Genomic DNA, 20,160 nt, shown 5'->3' on the forward strand with positions numbered 1-20,160 from the left:
CCCCGTGTGTACCGGCGGGCCGCGTGTTTGAGAGGCGAGTCGGGCCCCGCCCAGCCCCGGCCTGGCCCCAGGCCCGGGTCCCAAACGCCCCTCCGGGAGGCGGCCGGCGAAGCCCGGTCTCAAACGCGATTCATTTCTGGGTGCAAAGTTTCAGTAAACATTTATTGTAAGCTTTGTCACAATACCATAGTTGATTCGTGAAACCGGTCTACAAATATTTAACTACAGAGTACACTGATTGGGTGGTCAGATAAGTAATAAATAAAGGCATGTATAGCTCTGTAAAAAATAAGTTGGATAGATTTGTAACTGCTTAACAATATTATCAGTAGAATCTAGTACTTCCCTACAGATCATATGTCAAAAGTATACACACATCACCTCTTCAGACCAAGTTATTCTTTACATAAACACAATTGTACAAACTTAAACACTATAATCTTGAAATCCGATGTACAAAACAGGATGTGGAATCACTAACATCAGTGCCGATAACGAGTGCTACTATAGCAAATACCATTTCTGATTAAAAGGAAAAGATCGATTTTTATATGTGCTGTCATTACCGTTCGATGGAGTTATCCAAACGTTTAAAATACATGCGGATACAATAAAACCTTTTATTTTCCCAGACAAAGAGAACTTATGGTCATTTACGTCATTAGCTGCCAAATACGGATCAGTACGTGAGGCAAGTCACACTTAAAAACTTCTACACCATCAAAGAGCTAAGATTGATACTGGTCTATTTTCCACACTAACAATGCAACAAGTCTTTAAAAGCAAATCACAGTTTGAAGGACGCACTATTAAGTACAGCACTGAATTACACCAGATTTTATACACTGCACTCTGACACCCAATACCACTTTTAAAAGCATTGCATTCCGAATACAACAGATCAGTTATCTATAGGCAAGGCATGTACTTCCAAAGAAATTGCTACGGATGTTAGTTTGGCAAAAACGTGAAGGTACTGAAAACACTACAGTAGTTTCCAATATTAGGTCTTAAAGTACGAAGTTTAGAACACTCAAGACCCTACCAGCATTTCTGATACCGGCCAGCCTGCAGCCCATCCTAAAGGGTCACGTCGGCCAGTTACAGAAGGCGACGTTCTTTCAAGCAGCAGCCGCTGCCAACGGGAAGGTCAATAAACGGGAACCACTCTGGATGGGCGGCCGCGGGGGGAGAGGACAGATGGGCTGCGTCTCCTACCCACCTGCCCCTCAGCTAAGCTGCGCCACTTGACGAGCAGCTCGCACCAGGCCCGATGCCGAGGGAAGCGGACGTTAGAGGAGTGCATAGATGCTGCTACCCACCTTCCATTAAGCTTCTAGTGGTTGGAGCAAAAGGCTGGGAGCCGCGAGATCTGGGTTTTATTCTCATTTCTGCCACCGACTTGGGCAAGTCTGTCAAATTCCATGTCCCGGTTCGATACCTGCACATCTCTGCGAATTCGTACGAGACGCTTCTAGCAATGGCAACACAAAAGCAGTGCAACCACTGTCACGAGAACGAGTTCTAAAAAACAGAGCAAAAACCTCCATGGATAAACTAGATGACTTGGTATGGAAAATATTTGTAAAAGGTATTTACAAAAGTTGAAAGAGATCAAGTACAATACCACATTCATGTCCCAAAAGCGCTTTCACTACAGTGCATGTTTAAAAATACAGAGCATTTTTAAAGTATATATATACTGAAGATTAGATTGTGCTTTAAAAAAAATCATACGTCTGATTTTGACTAATGTGAAAACTGAGCGCTGGGAAAAATACTGATTAAAAATATCCAATTTTATACATACCGCTTTTCACATAACATTTTGCTATACATGGGATGCAAGTAAATATAAAAATACTTTTTTTCAAGCAGCAGGGTGATCAAAATTAAGCATATTAATATAGGAGGACTGATTTTACAAAACTAAGATAAATGATTAGAGCGAGACAGGGAGAAACTATAATCCAAATTAACTTTTATATAGTATTTTAAAAGAAATCTTTATCATAGACAACTCTTAATATATAAACGATTCAGTATTTTTAACTTCAACGTTAAATATGGATTACATAAAATACAATCTATGCAAAACTGACTCATGCAGATCGTCCTATGGAAGTCGATGGAGCCGCTTACACGAGCGAGGTTTGCAGACTTTGGTCCTCAGGCCTCAAATTTAGCAAAACATGTAAAGACCTGACAAGCTTTGCTCATCAATTTCTAATTTCCAGGTTGGTGTTTTAGCCCAGTCCTCTGTGCACAACAGTAGGGAAAACTGAGTTGACAGGGAAGACTCTGTAATACTATGGAAAATGAGCTGTAAAAAGGAATATACTGTAATTTACATTTTCAGCTTTACAAAGTGGACTATTTGTTGCCACAGTACTTAATCTGTTCATGGGAAAGATTTTAAGTTAGGAAAAGCAGTTACTCTGCAACTCTAAATGTATATTTCTTGAAAACTCAGGTGCAGGGGGATTTACAGGTGACATAAAAAATTAAAATGGATTACAACAGTGCCAACTGCATATGAACTTCAACCGTGTTGAACTTAAGTGATCACAGTTTGGAGTAAAGGCCATTAACATGGATTTTAAAATAATCCCTCATGTAAATGTCACATACAGCCCAAAATAGGTCAGGCAAGTAACACACATTTTACGAAGAGTATTAAACTTCAGCATTAAGAGAAAAATAAATTCACCCCACAGTTACATTCAGTTAAGTGTCACATCCAACAAAAGCTCTATCCAACGAAACACGAAGCCCAAGCGCCAAGCTGTGCTCAGCTGCCCCGGCCGGTCCCACTGGAGCCGGCGCTCGCAGGTGAAGCAACAGCACGCAGATCACCTATTCATATTTGTTCCCCTTCCTTTTTAACCAGTCCCTGTCACATATCAGTTTTTGTTGCGTTTTTTTCTTTACTTGTTCGTTTAGACGTTATGGAATATGTAGTTCTTCAGCTGTGGTCCATTTTACCTCTCATGGTATTGATACTGTGCTCATCGCTGTGGTTTAGATGCTTCCCCTCCCTCCCCCCATTTATACCCTTGGATGCTATAGGTTACCAAGTTAAACCACTTACCGGACTTTCTTCCCTGAGGTTACCTTTGTTTCGATGCATTTCAGCAAGCCTTACAAAGCCAGTAGTAGTCTACCAAGCTAGTTGATTCTAAGGTTACAAATACATAGAATCCTTCAAAATAAAATTGCTTCTAAGCTCCTACATCACTTTGAAATGTGACTGTTTAATACAGCCTTCTCGTAAGGTGACTCACCTTCCCCAAAACCCAATATAGCGAGGACACAGACTTCAAGCAAAAAGCTCCTACAAAACTATTACAATTTTAGAAAAAAATCCAGATCTTCCTGAAGATAATTTATTGCCGCTTATTGGTCCTGAGAAAGCTTTAAGCAACAATACATTTGCAAGTGTTTTAACTGCTGCCTTTTTTGAGAAAGTTTGTGGGTCCTGAGATCAAAAATGTTTTATTCTATGCACTTATGCTTGGAAAATGCTTCACCGTAAAGATGAAATATGAATTACAATTTGCCAGGCTACATCTCTTCCCTTTGTGTCAATTTATTAAAACAGATTTCCTTTCAGACACCAAATTAAAGTTCTTGAGATGAAACGCAATGAAATAATTGCACAGGTGCACTTCTCGATTCCTCATACTGGACTGGCATTTACAGACTTCAAATTTATGAAATCTTCCTTCTCCCTTATTTCCCACCTCCTATTAAAAGCTATGGTGCGAATTTTTTGGCCTGGATACCAGAAAATTCCTCATCTGATACTCTATGAAAGGCAACTTCAAGGCAATGAAATAAGCCAACAATAAACCAAAAACATTCGCAAATTTGAAAAAAAATGCGGACCCACAGCAGTTACTTCTCAATGGAAGTGTTTGGTAGCTTGAGATTTTTTTTTTTCTTTTTAACTTTTTAAGTGTCAAATTTGCATATGTTTAGCTCATTTTCAATATTTGAAAGACTACTCAATTTGTTTTTTATAAAAACTTTACAAAAGATGTTTTAAATGCTTGTAAAAGTAAGCGTTTATCTACTGAGAAAATTCTAGTACTGGATAAAACTCTCTGAATATACAGCTGAATTTTTTAAATGTTTTTTTTTTTTCCTACAAGTATAATGGCTGAGTGTATAATCTAGATAAATTAGTCTTACACATGATGAAAAGTTATAACTTTGCACACTTTTTACCATGTGATGTTTTGTTGCTTTGTAACTTCGAATGAGACAGTGCTTAGGAATTTTCTAGAGCTGGTGTACAGTGGTCTATAGGGGTTGGTTCACTGGTCACTGCCTCTGTCCAGGTTTTCAATCACCCTAGAAAGACGTATGTTCAGAAGTCTGATCTGACTGTCAAGGTGGTCCATCTTCTCCTCAAGGCTGCTGTTGCTGTTTCTTCTCCAGTAAAATCCAACTGGCCCCGTCATGAAGTAGACTGCTACAACAAAGCAGAGAGGCAGGACTGCATGTTCTGGGTCACCTTCATACTTCTGGAGGATGTACACGCACGAGAGAGTGAAAAGGGCAACCCTCGCAATCCAGAAAAAGCGACCAAACAGCATGTGCAGGAGATAGAAGAAGAATCCAAGGAAGAGAGATAAAAACCAATAGGCAAGTAAAATGGCACCAATCAGCAGAAGAGCACGGGTCGGATTGTTGGCAATTGCGGCTGGGCTGAAATAATGAGTCAAGTTGGAGGCTGAAAAACAAAGGAAAATTTACAGAATATTAACAAGTGCACGCCAAAGTGGTAAGGGCAAAAATGGAAGCACAGCTTCAAAGGGTCATGCAGTGGGATCATGGCTGTGTTTTCTGAAGGAAGGGGTAAAGCTAGTTCCTCCATTTCTGGATGGACCTTTTTCAAATCACTGGCTCAGCTCCAATGATGCAATTGAATCAGTTCCTTTAAGGTAGAGGTGCTAAAGGTTCTTTGAAGACAAACTACTATAGGGCCTAAGGTCGAAGTTCATACTGAGGCTAAAGATCCTCCTTTGTAAAAGTTACATTCTGAAGGCTCTCATTTGCACCTTTCCTTCTTCCAGTCCTCCTTTATTTCCCTGCACCATTCCTGGCCATGTGCATCCATTTAACAATGATACCAAGAAACCAACCATGACTTGTAATGCGTTTTATAGACATCCTATAGATACATATAAAGAAACGGAACGGCTGGTTTTAGTCCTCATGTTTAAAGGTACTAATAGCAAAATCAAAGCCACGTGAAGCGAATAGATATACCACTGATGGATGTTTAATGCAGCACGATAAAATGTAATTATTTTCCCACTTGGCCTATGCTTGTAAACATCGATACAGGCTGATGTAGTTCAAGAGTTAACAGGCATCACACTTACCATCAATTCCAAGAACATCTAACAAATCAGTCCATATTCTCCAGAATGTGTCCATTAATATATCCACCCCATTCACAAACCTCTCTGTCAACCTTGAGAAAAACTGAGAAATAAAATTGAAAATTAAAAAAAACCCACCTCAATTCCTTAAACACACTTTGAGACTTATTAGTCATGAGTAGACTTATAATTCATTAAGCAAGAATTGCAGGCTATTTTGAAGTCCCTAAGGAAAAAATTGTAACTCTGTAAATGTTTTTTAACTCTGCAAATCAGAAATTTACTTATTACGGTTGTCCTTATTCTAGGTATTTTGGCATGTAAATGTCGATGGTGACAGGATTTTAAAAAGCACTTCATTAGCTTTACCATTGGCCTGAAGTTTAAAGAAAACACTATTGCCAGCAATGGACATTGGTAAAGCAAATGAGAGAATTAGTTTTATAGAGCAACTGAGAGATGTCCCCAGCATCACACCCAAATGTCAGTTTTACAGTATTATGTCTTCCTACTGGCCGAGGAAAGAAGGAAGAGAGGAATGTATAGATACGTCTGCCTGCACGCCTGATTTCCTGCAAGTTCATATGAGGCCCCGCAAACACAGGATGCTCTGCTGATGCAGACAGACCATATTTCAGTTGGAGGGCTCCTCACCGACAGCGGTCTGCCCTGGCCGCCTCCTCCACCTAAAATAATCTTTATTTACAGGTTTCCGGTTTTAATATTTTTTTGCCGTTTGCTCCACGTCAAGCCTGGCCTCCCGTCTTCCTTCCCCAGGCAACGCTCCAGCCGTTCCACCGCCTCACCGGCAGCCGGGCTCGCACAAGAGACGAGGCCGCCGCGGGTCCAGCACCGACCGCCGCGCCGGGGGCGGGGAGGGGGCGGCCAACCGCGGGGCTCTGCCTCACAGAACCGCCCGGTCACCCCCGGGAGCAACGGCGCGGGGAGAGGGCGCGAAGGGAAAGGAACCGAAGGGTTTGTAGGGGGAGGGAAAGCGGCCGGCGCCTCACCTTCTGCAGGGCCCGCACGTTGTCCTCGCCGAAGAGGCCGCTGACGCCCTGGTAGAGACCGCTGGCGGCGCGGCGGAGGCTGTTTTGCTTCTCGGCGCCGCGGCTCCGCGCTGCCCAAGCGCCGGGTCCCGCCGTGCCGCCCAGCAGCAGGGCGAGGAGCAGCAGCGCCGGCAGCCGCCCCGCCGCCATGGCCGCCCGCGCTGCGGCCAGGCAGCGCCGCGATTGTAGCGCCCCCTAGAGACCGCGTCGCGAACTCCGCCGGCGTCGGGGGGAGGGCGGTGCCGGGGGGCGGTGCACTCTGGGAGTGCACCGCCCCCCCCCCCTTAAAGGAATGGGTTTATTGAAATCACAAAATAAGAATTTAGGTTGAAATGGGGCAGCCGAAGGTCTTCCTGTGCAGCCCCCCCGAGCCAAAAAGGTCTGTTCAAGTCTACTGCTGTGTCCAGCCTCCGAGCAACCTGCCCCGGGATTTAGCTTGTCCCGGTCCATAACCCATCCCGATATATTTAACCCCTTCCAATATTTGACCCGTCACAGTATTTAGCCTATTCCAGGCTAAATTTTATATTTAATAATCTACTTGGCAAAATATTTTTTCCCTACTATCTGATCAGGATTTCCCACGTCTCAGTGTAGGGCCGTTGACTCTCCTGCTGTCAGCGTGCACCTTCGAGAAGGTTCTGGCTCCGTTTTCCCTGTATCCTCCACTCAGGCAGGTGCAGGCAGAGGTAAGGTCTTGCCTTTGCCCTCTCCAGGCACTCTCGCCCTGCTCCGTGGCCTCCATTGGACTCGCCCCAGTATCAATATCCATCTTGCAGCGTGGAGCCCAAACCTGGGCATGCTACTCCAGACGTGGTCTCGGAAGGGCCAAACCGAGGGGAAGGATCACCTCCCTTGACCTGCTGGCTATGCTCTTACTAACACAGCCCAGGATGCTGTTGGGCTTCTTTGCTGCAAGGGCGCATTGCCGACTCATGATCGACTTTCTTGGCCCCCAGATCCTCTCCTGCAGAGGTTTTAAATTATTCAGCTGTGTATTTGGGCTCTTGAGACTCATTACAATCTTTACATAAAGTACAGCAAGCTGCCTCTTCCTGCAAGGGTATCCCTCCCTCTCTGAGGAGATTCCCAGGCTCAATCCCCAAATGACAAAGAGAATACAGAAGTTTAATGTCAAAAAATGACATCTCTCTTTTCAGTACACTATCAACTTCAGGTCAAGAGTTTCTGAAGGACTCTTGTGTCTTTACCCTTGAGAAACTCTGACTCAGATGTATATGCGGAAATTCAGGATGCTTAATCGTGCAACTCCCTCTTCTGACAGGTTTTATGTTGATTTTTCCTGACTAACAAGACTAACAAAAGACCACTTGGGAAGTATAAATTAGACAATGTTATTGGCTCCTGCTGGGTAGTGAAACCCAACCAGGATGTTAGCAGAGCGAAGTAAGAATCCCCAGGAGATAGAAAAGTACTTCATTGCCTACAGAGCACATTCTGGTTCATCATTCATTGACAGGAGCCTGAGTTAGACAAGATAGGAACACAATGGTGGCAATATAAAACCAGATCCATAGGTCTGTACTGTAGATTCTGCACCGACTGATGACGTGAGCTGGGGCAGAAAATGTTTGCTAAATTGCCCAACAGTAACTTCAGGGCACAGGGGATCCTGACACCCTCCCCAGAGCTTCTCCTCGTGCCTGGGAAGGTGTAGGCAGCCCATGACCATGTCTGCGCACCATTCAGGTTCTCTGCTCTGAAAATTACAGGGCAGAGCTCTGCTTTTACGGGCCCCTTCCTGGGGAGTTCCCGCAGAGTCAGGGGTGCAGCTTCTAGCTCTCCCAGTCACTGGAATAACTTGAAGTATCTCCTTCCGATTTTATACCCTGTGTCCTGGATGTTTAAACCTCATGGCTTGGCCTAAGTCAAGTAGCTGAGTAGACATCTAGAATACAGACATCTTTGCTATGGACTTTTCCCCAGTTTTAGTCTAGCCAAACCACTTATTTTCACATTTAGCAGAATGGCCTAGACTTTTTAGCATTTATTTATATTTGGCCCTGAAAGGGTTGGGCCCAGATCCAGGAAGGTGCTTAGGATCTTACTTAATTTCAGTAGGATATAGATTCTTTATATATTTATAAACGGGGCTTTCATTCTCTTTTAAGGTGGTCTTGAAATTGCTGATATGTTATTACCTGTGTATATTCTGAAATCTATCTCATACTCTTCCAAAAAGGGGCTGCTAATTGATGACAGGTATTTTTGAGGTTCTTACGAGGGTTTTGGTTATCTGCCCTCAGTGTCATGCTGTGCCTAGACTCCCAGCACACAGCAAAGTGTCCGCTTTGGGGCATTTCTTGCATGTAAAGAACCTTGCAGTACCAAAACACGACAGTAATGTAATTAACCCTCATGAGTGTTGTTTTCTGTGCCAGTTATAATTCTTTCATTTGCTTCCATTTGGCATGGCCTTTTCTGGGTCCCCTTGTGCTGCTTCTGGTCCGATGAGTCTTGTTCCTGCAAATTTGGGGATGTTCTTATTTCTCTACGCAAGTTTACATTGTGGGATCCCCTGAAAATCACTTCAGCAAAGTGCTTGTTGTTTCTTTCCATCCATTCTCAGAGGCCTATTTTAGAGGCTGCCTTTGGAAGCCGGCGCTCAGGGTTGTCCTTCATATGAGGTCAGGATAATTTGGGAATCTTCCCTGGTATTTAATTGATTTCCTGACCTGTCTCAATGAGCCTGTTTCAGGTACATTCATCTCTCCAATTCCACAGCTCTTATGAAATTACACAGTATTTCACCCTTCTCGTTTAAATAAATGAAATCATGTCTGCTCAAAGAATACATTGCATCATGGCATGAAATACTGATCTCAACCACATTGAACTTTTTAATTAGGACAACTGTGAGGTTTCCAGAAAGGTCCTGTGATGGGGGTCTTACTGCACAGAAGAAGCATAAGTGTACTTCTCTGTTTCCTGATCTGCACTAGAAACTGCGTGAGATGTCTTACTCAGATAGAGTATGGGATTTGACAACAATCTGAACAGTGTTTAGAATAAATTAGGGTCTTCTAGATGTCAAAGTTTTAGCAGATCATAGGGTTCTCTCTTTTAAAATATTTTTTATGCTGAAAAAAATGTCATAGCCTTAAAGAAAGACAATCAGTGTTACTGTGGACCAGTCCTTAACCTCACTGACCTTTGTTTTTCTGTCTTTACTTAATCTCACAGCCTCAACTTGTCACAGCTGATGGCTTTATGACCTTTTGTCATTTTAGCCCTTTTCTCTTCATGTTTTGCTGCTAGGCCTGTGAGGCTTTTCTTGCAATGTGTCACTGCTGCTTTTCTTTTTCTTTTTCTCTTTCTCTTTTCCTTTTCCTTTTCTTTCTTCTTCCCTTTCTGCAAATGCTTTTGATTTTGATTCTGGTTACTTGTCCTCCTGACACCATGTAGAGATTGCAGAGGTCATGGATGTCAGATGAGCCAGAAGTTTCTTATTCTTATACAGACTCTTAACCAGCTGGTGGCCACTCTGAATATAGGATTCTTTTAAAACTTTCCAAAATCTTTAGATTTCCTAATCCAGGTGTTGGATCAATGGATCATGGTCAGGCCTCAGCACACTGCACAGATTGCCGTGAGGTATTGTTACGAAACCTTTATCTTACAGGTCCATGCATTTCATCACTCATTTTCATTTTAGGCTGACTGCAGATTAGTTACCTCATAGGCCACAAACGAGGTAGTGCCATCATCATCGTTATTACTGCTAATCGGTTCTGAAGCATCTTTTGACGGGCCCCTAATCTAATCTAAAGCAGAAGACATGATTTAATTTTTAACCTATTATTACTATTAGTAGGTATAAAGCACAGCTTAAAAAGATTTGAAAATGGTCAATCCCAGTTAATCTTATTCAGGCTATTTTCCTCCAGCTATCCTAATCTAGTCTCGAAACTATGGTTAGTAGTCACTGCAGTCCTCTTAATGCCCATTTTCTCAGTAAAGGCTTGTTTAATTTTCCTTCTTTTTCTTCCCACTTTTCCAAAGTCACTTTTGAAAGAAGGAAAAACCAGCTTGGATAAGGCAAAACTGGAATGAGGGCAAGGAACATGGAGGCATACCTCACTCCAAGTAAGGATGCAATAGTGAAACTGCTGTTAATAAATGAGCTCTGTCAGGCTTTCCTAAAAGCCCAAGTTTTATCACCGAATTCCCAGTGCACCCCTTTCTCCTTGAACAGTAAGTGGGTCAGTACATTTTAAACTACGCCTTTTTCAGCTCAGCGAGAGGATTTTTGGGTCCCTTCTCAGGCGATTTGGCTGCGCATTTTCTTTTTAGATGCACAGGCCGCTTTGGGTGGAGGAAGGCTGCTGGTTTGCTGCTGCTTTTTTAGCTTAAAACGGGCAACACCGGCATCGCCGCCGGGCCGCGCCGGTCTCGCCTCAGCGCTGAGGGGAATCAGGGAGGGACCCCACCCCCTCCTGCCGAGCAGGATGAGAGCTCTCCTCCGATTGGGCACACCTCCTCCTCTTCCGGTCGCTCACTGGTCGACAGAGAAGAGGGCTTGAGAAACCTCTGCGCCAATTGGTTCTTCATGGTGTCAGCTCTTCCCCCGTCAGCCTAGCCGTGAGGAGAGCGGGCTCTGGGCTGATGTGGAGCCAGGCGCGTGGCAGCCAATCAGGCGCGCCGGCGTCGCGCCCGCCGTGCGCCGCGCGGGATCCGTCCGCAGCGTGGGGCCGCCCGGTCCCACGCCGCCTGAGGGGCGGTGGCGGCCGGCGGCCTCCGGGGCGAGGGGACGGCGGGAAGCGTCGGGGCTGTGGCTCCCCCGGGGCAGGGATGGGGAGCGGGGGGCGGCCTCAGAGTCCGGCTGGATGAAACAGAAGTGAGGTAAAAATAGGAAATGACAGGTTTGCTTCCAGGGCTCGCGGGGAGCTCGTAACACCGGCCATGACAGGTTCACCAGGTACTTGCGTCAGGTGTAATTCTCGGAGAACTGTAGAAAACCTGACCAGAAGCTCACCTTTACACCCCAGGGCAGGACAGACTGTCAATCAGCTGGGGGTAGACAGATGCGGAGGGCTAGGGCTGCCCTGGAGACCCCTCGCAGAGGGCTGTGGTGCGGGCGGGAGGCAATGCCTTCGTAAAACCTGGGTTTTACGAGCTGCACCCCAAGACTTTGTGTCCCAAGCCGGCATATATCCACGCTCGTTAACACTCTGTTATCACAGTAAATGTCTTCACAACCGGAAGCGCAAACCCCAAAAGTTATCTCTTCCATGGGCGTGCAGAGATGGAGTTTCTAGATAGTTTGTTTTCTCCACCACAGGCTGTGGCTCCCAAGCCCAGCTGAAAGGGTGAAACAGCCGGGGCCCGTTCACCGGAGCACGCGTCCTTGTGTCCCTCTCGTACCTCGGGGCCTTGGCAGGGTGACTGTGCCGCGGGTTTCACACCTCCGCTGACCTCTCAGCGCCACTGCCAAGGCGAGGGAGGAGCATAAAATCAGATAATGTGTCCTGACTCCAGCCCCAGCCTCTCCAGGTCTGCTAGGCTCTGGAGAGAGGTACTTAAAAATACGCTATATGTAAGGTCTTTCTTGAGGCGAATAAAAACTGCAGGATTGTTCAAATCATGTTGCCATGGCCTGCAAATCTAATAAAGTAGTTGTAGTCCAGTAGCACAAAAATCTAAATTAAATTTATAGCAAGTATACTACTATCTACTACATGTATTTTACTTTCACAGTTACACTGTATGCCTGTACAATTCACCACCAAATTCGTATTTTTCAAGGCTTCTACGAATTCGAAGGGAAATCATGACCCTGAAAGTAACAGTTACATAAGCAGCATACATACACAGTGACTTGTGCGTTGTTACCAAGTAGTCGTTACCTCCGCTTCTTGGCTGAAGTCGGCCGTTGCGACATAGCGATTGTCAGTAAGGGGAAGACCTCACATGTTGGACGGAGAGAGGGGATCGAGTTTAATCCAAGGTGCAAGATAACGTAGGCAGAGAGCGTTACAAAAGCGTCACTGGGATAGCGAGGCTATGGAGAAATGTGTTTCTTGCCTCATTATTGGGTCAAAGACATTTGGCAGCGGGGCCTTCTTCAGACCTCTCCCTCGGCGGCAATTTTGGAGAGGCGCCTTGAGAAGCGCGAAGCGACGGTTCCTCCGCGGTGCCGACACGGCGTTCGCTGACCTTTAGCGGTGGCGGGGACCCAAGCGGCGGCTCTCCGCTCTCCACAGCGCCCCGGCGGGGCGGCTCGTCGGCCGTGCCCTGACCGGCCTCCGCGGGCGGGAGATGGCCCCGACGCCGCAGGGCCCGCACGACACCTGCCGCCGCGGGGGCCACGGGCGGGATCTGCCCGTTTAATCCTGTCACAACCCGGTGGTTAAACAAAGTCCCGCCGCGGGGTTTCTGTCAGGGTGGAGACCGCTGGGTCGGGGCTGCCCCGGGGACGGGACGCGGTCACTTGGCGGGAGGGACCCGGGGGAGGGGGGGGGGGGTCGCTGCCGCCTGAGGTGAGGGACCGCCGAGACCCCCGTCAGGGCCGCCCGCCGCCGTGAGGGGCCTCGCCGCAGTCCCCGGCTCGGCCGTGCCGTGGCCGGGCGCCAGCCGCGCCTGCTCCCCATTCATTCCGCACCGATCGCGCCTCCCCCCGCTCTCCTGAGGGAGCCGGAGGGGGATGACCCCCCTCCCCCGCCGCCCCCCCGCTCTCCGGGCCGGGGACCGCCGGGGCGGTGGCGGAGCTGCCCCTCGGCGCCCCGCCGCGCTCCTCGCCCCCTCGGCGGCCGGGGGCGGGGCGCAGCGCCCCGCACTCTTTTCTCTCCGGCGGAAGGTTACGGAGGGAGGCGGAACGGTGAGGCATCGGAGGACCTTAAAGGGTGCGCCCGGAGGAGGGGCGCCGCAGTCAGGGCTGAGGGGCGGCGGCAGCCTGGTGTGGTGTCGGCGCCTCCGTGAGAGGGACGGTTGCTCGCTCGCTCCGGTCGTTTGCTGCTGCTGCTGCCGCCGCCATGTCCCGGGAGCCCGAGATCATGGAGTCGCAGGTGCTGTGGGAGCCTGACACGAAGCGCAACACCCACATGGACCGGTTCCGCGCCGCCGTGGCCAGCAGCTGCGGGCTCCGCCTGGGTGAGCGGCGGGCGGGGGCGGGCGGGCAGCGCCCAGGCGGGGAGGCCCTCTGGGCTTTGCTCGGGGCCGTGCACTGGCTGTGGGGGCCGGCGGGGCTCGGCTTCCCCGGGGCTGGCCTTACCGCGGGTCCGCGGCAGGGCTGCGGGCCGTCCGTCTGTCCCTACCCCAGAGAAGGGGGACAAGGTGCCCGGACACCCCCCGCACCCCGGAGGCAGGAGGGGGCAAAGTGGTCCAGGCTGCGAGCGGGATGCTCTGCTTGTGCCTCATGCAGAGGCCTCTGGTGCAGCATCTGGCTTAGTGCGAGGGTGCGTGCCGATGGGCAATGCAAACAGCCTTATCTGTTACCGGTGCTGCTGCTGGATGTCAGCCCGGGCAGCGTCGGCACTGGTACCTGCTGCGTGCTCCTGTCTGCTCGTCGGTGTAGCTGAGGTCCTGCTTGCAGGGATTTCCTGGGGCCAATAGCAATACTGAAGGGGCTTAATGTTTTAAGGGGGTGTGGGAAGGAGGGATCGCTGCCATCATGGCTGTGAGGTTAAGGTAAGCCTTAATATGGTGCTTTAACAACATATGTGTGTGAGCCTTGAGTGAAAGCTGTGCTTGCGTCCGCATCCTTGTTTGTGAAGAGTATGTCTGTAATTTCTAAGTATGCTGGGAAGTGAAAGGTGATGTATAATTTGGTTCAGTGATGGAAGCCAAGGTTTTTTGCTGTGCATCTGCCCAAGCTCTTGAACTTCAAGCTCTGATTCATGCTTGTTTAGAAATACCTATATAGCTGTGAAAAGGTGTGCAGTGCTTTGACTTGAGAACAACCTATCAACTTAGAATTTAGCCCTGCTTTGAGTAAGGGTTTGGACCTCCAGATGTTTTTCAGCCCAGATTGTTCTGTTTCTTCAATGACTGCTAACTGTAGGTGGTGTCTCCAGGATATCAGGAGTCAGTGGTGCTGGCTGTGTGGGCTCATTGACATCTTGAACCGGGTGGGCTTAAGTGCATGTGGGAGTCAAACTCTCCAGTTCTGACTAGCTTGTTTTATGCTGCCTGTTCTCCCTAAGTATTTGGGGACCAGGTTGCTTGTGTAGCTTTCCTGTAATCATTTGTCTGATGGGGGGTGGAGGGAATAGTTTTGGCAAACGGCCTGACAAGTTTGCCTGTCCAGTATAAATGTGACTGTGGTACAAGCAGAGACATTCTGGAGTAGTAGCAATGTATCTAGTGCTTTTAGCAGTTCATGTCTGGAAAACAATTGTGTACCTTGATTGGGAACTTGCTATGTAGGCAAGCAGGTCACTATTTTGACTGCTGGGGGATTTCCCATTTGAACACGAATCTATAGTGTCTAACTCTCCTGCTGCTTAGGAAGCAAGTTACTGAAGGATTTTAGCTAACTCCTGGGTAGAAGTGTCATCTAACTGGTACTCGTACGCTCAAGACGGAATGCAGTTTCAGATGGGCTGCCCGTGTTCATGGCTGTAACAACTAGAACTCTTTTTACCCCATTTTGAAGTGGCTATCTGCATCCAAAGTGGATTCCTGTGCATATATAGAAACCTTTGTCAAGTTCCATTAGCTCTGAACTGATGTTCATTGGTCTGTGTGCTATTCAACAGCTAAGAATGGATTCTTTATGTAACATCAAGATGTGGACTGACTGAGGAGAGCTAAGGGCAATATAACCCTTTAAACAGCATGGCTCTGCCCCACCCTGACAATGTAGTAACAAGATGTAATATTTAACTGCTGAATACCAGGCTTGTGCCCTGAAGGGCTTGCATGCTGAAGCTCATTTGGGGATGAACTGTATAGACAAGACAGAATAAACTCTTCATATTGTAAAAAAAAACAAATAAGTGTGATTTGTAGCTTTTTGCATTTATCAAATGATTCAGAGCATGCTGTACAACTGGTTTTTGAAGGAGGAGATGGAAACTTGAACTTTCTTTTGGTAAAATCTTATCCCCACACCAGCTAATGTGCAGTGTATGGAACAGTGAAGAGTGACTTGGGTGGAGTGTAAAAAAGGGTATGTGGGAGGCTGAGGTTGATGCAGTATGTGGGCAAAAGCTGAGTTATGGAGAAGAGTCCTTGCCTTTGCTTCTACTATGTCAGTAATACCTAGGGAGTAATATCACAATGATGGAAAAGACTGAGTGGAATAAGATGTGGAAGGGGCAGACTGGGTGGGGAAATGGCTGTAGTGATCAAGTGTGAGTAACAGTGTAGAGATGGTTTTGAATGTTTTTTCTCTTGTAAAGCTGGAGGATGTCCTCCTTGTAGGAAGAGGTTGCAAAGATAACTTCTGAAGCAATCAGCTGGATAACAGGATGACAAACCAAAGATAATTGGAGAAAATGACTTCAGGTGCTTTAGCTGAAAGCATCAAATAGGGAACACAGTTGACAGAGCAGAAAACTGTTACTGCTGTCACTGATGGCAGATATTCATATTTAATGTGGCTGTTGGCACAGCTTCAGACAGCATGGCCATGACTTGGGAATGTCACTTTTAAGCTGATGATGAGGAATCAGCTTCAGTTATACCTAGAACTGCTGTACACACTGAGTTTCAGTATTTAGTTTGAATTGTGGGGTTTTGGTGTACATTCCTCAGGTAACTTCACCTGTCTTGCAGTCATGTAAGACTTAAACTGCTCATTTCCATGTTCTTAATGCCAGGTCATGGTTTTAATATCTGCCTAGTAAACATCTTGTTTCACCTCATTTGTGCTGTTTTAGTGTGAAAAGGTAAGCTGCAATCTGTCAGACCCCTTGTTTATTGAGGAATAATGTGTGCTTACTTTAACAGTGCTGTTGATATTACAGTTAGATAAGGAGTGCATCTAATCTCCATGTTACCATGCTATTGGAGGTCTTTGGTCCCAGACTAGAACCATACAGCAAATGTCTTTTGTCAGGAAGAATTGTTTATCTTTTGCTGTATGAAAGCATTGTGTTGATGATATGCTAGGGAGTGGAAATGTCAGCAAGCAGGACTCCATCCTGCTATCGAATCTTCAGTTGCACTGGTGGGGGAAGGGGGGGTAAATGTTGCATGGAGTTATTAAAGGCTCCTATCTCTGTGGTGGCAAATGGCTTGTCAGGTGGAATGATGCCATCTGTTCAGGTGTTCAAGTAGACTATTTCTGTTGATGCCATAGTCACTTGCCTTGAACAGAAGTGATCTATCCTGTGTGATCGGTTTTATCTTACTGTTTTTTAGCCACAAATTTTCTTTATCTGGGATATCCCTAATTGTAGTTTGTCTCAATTCCTGTAATTCTCCACATAACACTAACAGATATCTATTACTTCTAGCCAACTACGATGACTTATACCAGTGGTCAGTGGAATCCTTCTCAGACTTCTGGGCAGAGTTCTGGAAGTACAGTAACATCACATGTTCTCGCCTATATGATGAGGTAAGTGTTTATCTTAAACAGTCAAGTGCAACACAATAGGGAGGTAAACCAGTTTTACAATCAATCTTTTGATCTGTTCCTGGAACCTTTGCAAGTGATACAAAGAATCTGTTAAGTGTATAGTCCTGAATTTGCTTGTGATGGATGGTGGTGTTCTGTTGCTGGTATGCTTTAGGACAGTGACAATCCTAGAGTTCTGTTGCCCTAAGCAATTCTGCTGTAGTGTCCCTGTGGTTGTGTGCTCTCAAATACCTTGGCAGTTCTGGCTGCTTGTGAGGAGTCTACCAACATACTGCCTTCTGCTTTAGGATTATGCTGGTAGACTATTGTCTTTATTTTATAAATGCTGGCATGCAGTCAAGTTCATGTTTACGTTCCCTGAGTCAGCTTACCTGATAAGCACACCTGTTTCACTCCAGTTTTGTAGAACTGGTTACGGAAGTCTCTGCAATCGGATGTAGGCTTGAAATATCTCAGGGAATTGTAGTGGTTGAACACAATCACAGGTGGAATACTAGACCATGCCACAGTGTTGCTTTGAGATAAAGGTGACTTCCTCTTGTAAATGGAGGACAAGGCTGGAGCCCTTGTACAGTCCTGGCATAGAATATCAACACCAGCCTGCAGTTTTCCATCTGAGGAAGATGATGGTCTAATTCCTTCAAAAGCCTGATGCAGAAGAACCTTTCTGGGACTTAGTAGAGAGGACTGGACTTGTACCTTAATCCCTGGAGGCCTTCTGTTCCAAGAACACTCAAGAGTACTGGCAGTTCTGCAGAGGGAACTGGTAAGTTTCTTTTGCCTTTTCCAGTCTTACAAATTTTTGTACTGCATGGTATGATAGATCAAGTGGTTCCTCCTGCCATGAAACTGCATGCTTAGGTGTCTTAATGTGACCCTTTAGAAGAGTGAATTTAGCAAGATTGTAAGAACTAGCCTGCTTTTTGAAGTATGTAGTCTAAAGACTGTAAACACTTAGTCTTTTATTTTTTTTCTGTAGATGGTAGTTCAAAATCTGGCCAGATTTTGATTTGGAATACTGTCTATTTTATTGACATAATCTGTGCTGCTAGTGAGGCTATTTTTCTAAATTTCCACATGAATGCAAATTGTCCTGAGCAAGCAGTTCAGAGGAGCTATTTTGCACCCTTGTATCTGTACTGAGCAAGCTGGACAGTAACTCTTCTTGTTCTCTTGCCTTGCAGGATTGGGATTGGCACTTCTGGAAGTCTCCTTTTCCAGATACCACCAATGGCTGGTGAACTGGAAGGGAGACGGAAGCATGCAATGGTGGCCTAAAAATGGATGTTTCTTGAGGATGAGAAGCAAGAAGATGGGGATGTCTAGGAAGGCTTTAACTAGACCACTCGAGAGCTTCTAGGCCCCTGCATGCCTATTCTGCAAGGGTCTTGCTGTGATGTGATATCTTAAAACAGGAGAAGCAGAGTCAGCTGGTAGACAAGTACTGCAGAAGAGGATACTTGACTCACTTTTCCTTGATATTGCTGTTTGCCTCAGTGTCAGCATAGTGTCAGCTGCAAGGCTTGACTCCAGCTTTGCTGAGTCTCAAAGCTGACTTGCTGTTAGTCCTTACCATTGGTCTGTTTCTGTTGAATGTCAGGAGGAAAGGCTGATCACAGTATCTGAGCTGTTCTGTGGTAGTTAAAGGGCTGAAAAGTTTGATCTGAAGTGTCTTACCACTTGATCCCTGCTGCTTGTTGGAAGTAAGCATTATGCTTTGAGGAAAATAAAATTTTTCATGAACCAGAGTTGACTCCTTTGTTCCTAGCCAGTGGAACAGTTTCTACTTCCACAGGTCATTCTAAAAAAAAAAATCCAAACCAATAAAACATTGTGTATATATGATGCAGGCAGCCAGTGTTTGATTTAAACTTAGTAAAGGTTTTAAGTATTTGATGTAGACATGCTCATGTCACTACAGCAATTGATATCCATGTCACTTCTGAAAAGAACAAAGGTACTTCCAGTGTACAAAGCTATCCTGGCATGGCAGCACTGGCATTATGTCAAGTTACAAGTAGCTATTGGTTTTAAATGAGGAATATAGTCTAAACTTATCTCTCTTTTTGCTACAAGAAGCACCTGACAGCTGTTCCTGTGGAGGGGCTGCTTTGAGCATCTGATAGTATCTGCTCTCTGGCTTTGCATAAGGCATGCTGTTTTGCTCTTCAGGTCATACAGAGCATCACATGTACCATAGGCAAGGATTATCTGCCTCATGGTAATGGTGAGATTCATTCTCAAAGGTACAGTCTCTGCTTAGGATAAGCAGAATCTCTGGGGCATGATAACACATGGTTGTAGCAGAATTAGCAAACCACTTCAAGGAGGGGGGAAATACAGTAGAGGTGTAGACAGAGGATATTGCTAATGTGATGCTTATTTGTAGTTGTTGAGGCTTGGGAAGTAGTCACTGATCAGCTGCTATGAACAATGGTAGAACAGGAGCTGGTGGCATGGGAGTACAGCTGATACTTGGCATGTTCACCTAACTGCTCAAATTGGCCTTGTATGCCTTAATGCTGCTGTGAGTAGGAGTAAAGCCTTACTCATTTAATGAGGATGGCAGTCAGCACTATAGATTGCTCTTCCTTCCCTTACCTCTAGCCTTGCTAAGTGTTTGTTAGGACTGTATGAAACAAAAGGCTTGTTGCAAAGCTCTACATTTTTATAGACTTCCTGGAACTGGGATCTTCCCCTAAATAATTAGCAGACCTGGAGTTTTTGTTGCTTGCTGAGAATTTACCTCTAAGGGAGAGATCAGGTTGTTACATAACAAAGTACCACTACTAAAGAGATTGGGCTTAACTAGGAGTCATAGGTGTTACCTGAGTAGAAAATAATGGAACATCGAGTATGCGAGTCCAGCACCTTATGGTAGCGGAGCTCTTTGAAAGGATGTTCCACTTCAGGAAAAAACAGGGTTAAATTAGATCTTGTCCTGGAAAATGCTGAAAATGTTCTGCTTGCTTTTCTTCAAGCTAAGGAAGTCAGTAATGAGTCAGTTTTAAGAGTGGCATCTAATTACCGCAGTAATATTTCTGCAGCCTGAGTTGATAAACTGTTTTAACACAGTTCTAGCTAATTGTTACAAGCAAAGAAATCTACTTGAGTTTAGAAAATTCATTTGAAATAAAGTAATACAGTAGAGCACTTCACATGAGCTTTAACT

At 46.0% G+C, this 20,160-nt stretch overlaps 2 protein-coding genes and 1 long non-coding RNA gene across 3 annotated transcripts in view; 1 reads left to right on the top strand and 2 right to left on the bottom strand.

Annotated features, from left to right (window-relative positions):
* Positions 1–143: 143 nt before the first annotated feature.
* Positions 144–6,627, bottom strand: BRI3BP (BRI3 binding protein). Its single transcript, XM_069794882.1, has 3 exons — positions 6,404–6,627; positions 5,394–5,496; positions 144–4,738 (listed from the first exon to the last, which is right to left on the bottom strand). Exons 1-3 carry the CDS (start codon positions 6,590–6,592, stop codon positions 4,320–4,322), a joined length of 711 nt encoding a protein of 236 aa, XP_069650983.1. The 5' UTR covers positions 6,593–6,627; the 3' UTR covers positions 144–4,319.
* Positions 6,628–7,549: 922 nt separating this feature from the next.
* On the bottom strand, positions 7,550–13,272 carry LOC138687460 (uncharacterized). Its single transcript, XR_011326639.1, has 2 exons — positions 12,274–13,272; positions 7,550–11,285 (listed from the first exon to the last, which is right to left on the bottom strand). It is a non-coding gene; the product is annotated as an uncharacterized lncRNA (long non-coding RNA).
* A 45-nt stretch (positions 13,273–13,317) lies between these two features.
* The window catches only part of AACS (acetoacetyl-CoA synthetase), a 44,031-nt gene continuing 37,188 nt past the window's right edge, over positions 13,318–20,160 (top strand). The window contains exons 1-2 of the mRNA XM_069794883.1: positions 13,318–13,552; positions 16,864–16,967. Of these exons, the coding sequence (XP_069650984.1) occupies positions 13,435–13,552; positions 16,864–16,967 (222 nt within the window). The 5' untranslated portion in view covers positions 13,318–13,434. The remainder of the gene's footprint in view (positions 13,553–16,863; positions 16,968–20,160) is intronic.

The sequence above is a fragment of the Haliaeetus albicilla genome, chromosome 10 (assembly GCF_947461875.1).
Source record: "Haliaeetus albicilla chromosome 10, bHalAlb1.1, whole genome shotgun sequence".
Taxonomy (NCBI): domain Eukaryota; kingdom Metazoa; phylum Chordata; class Aves; order Accipitriformes; family Accipitridae; genus Haliaeetus; species Haliaeetus albicilla.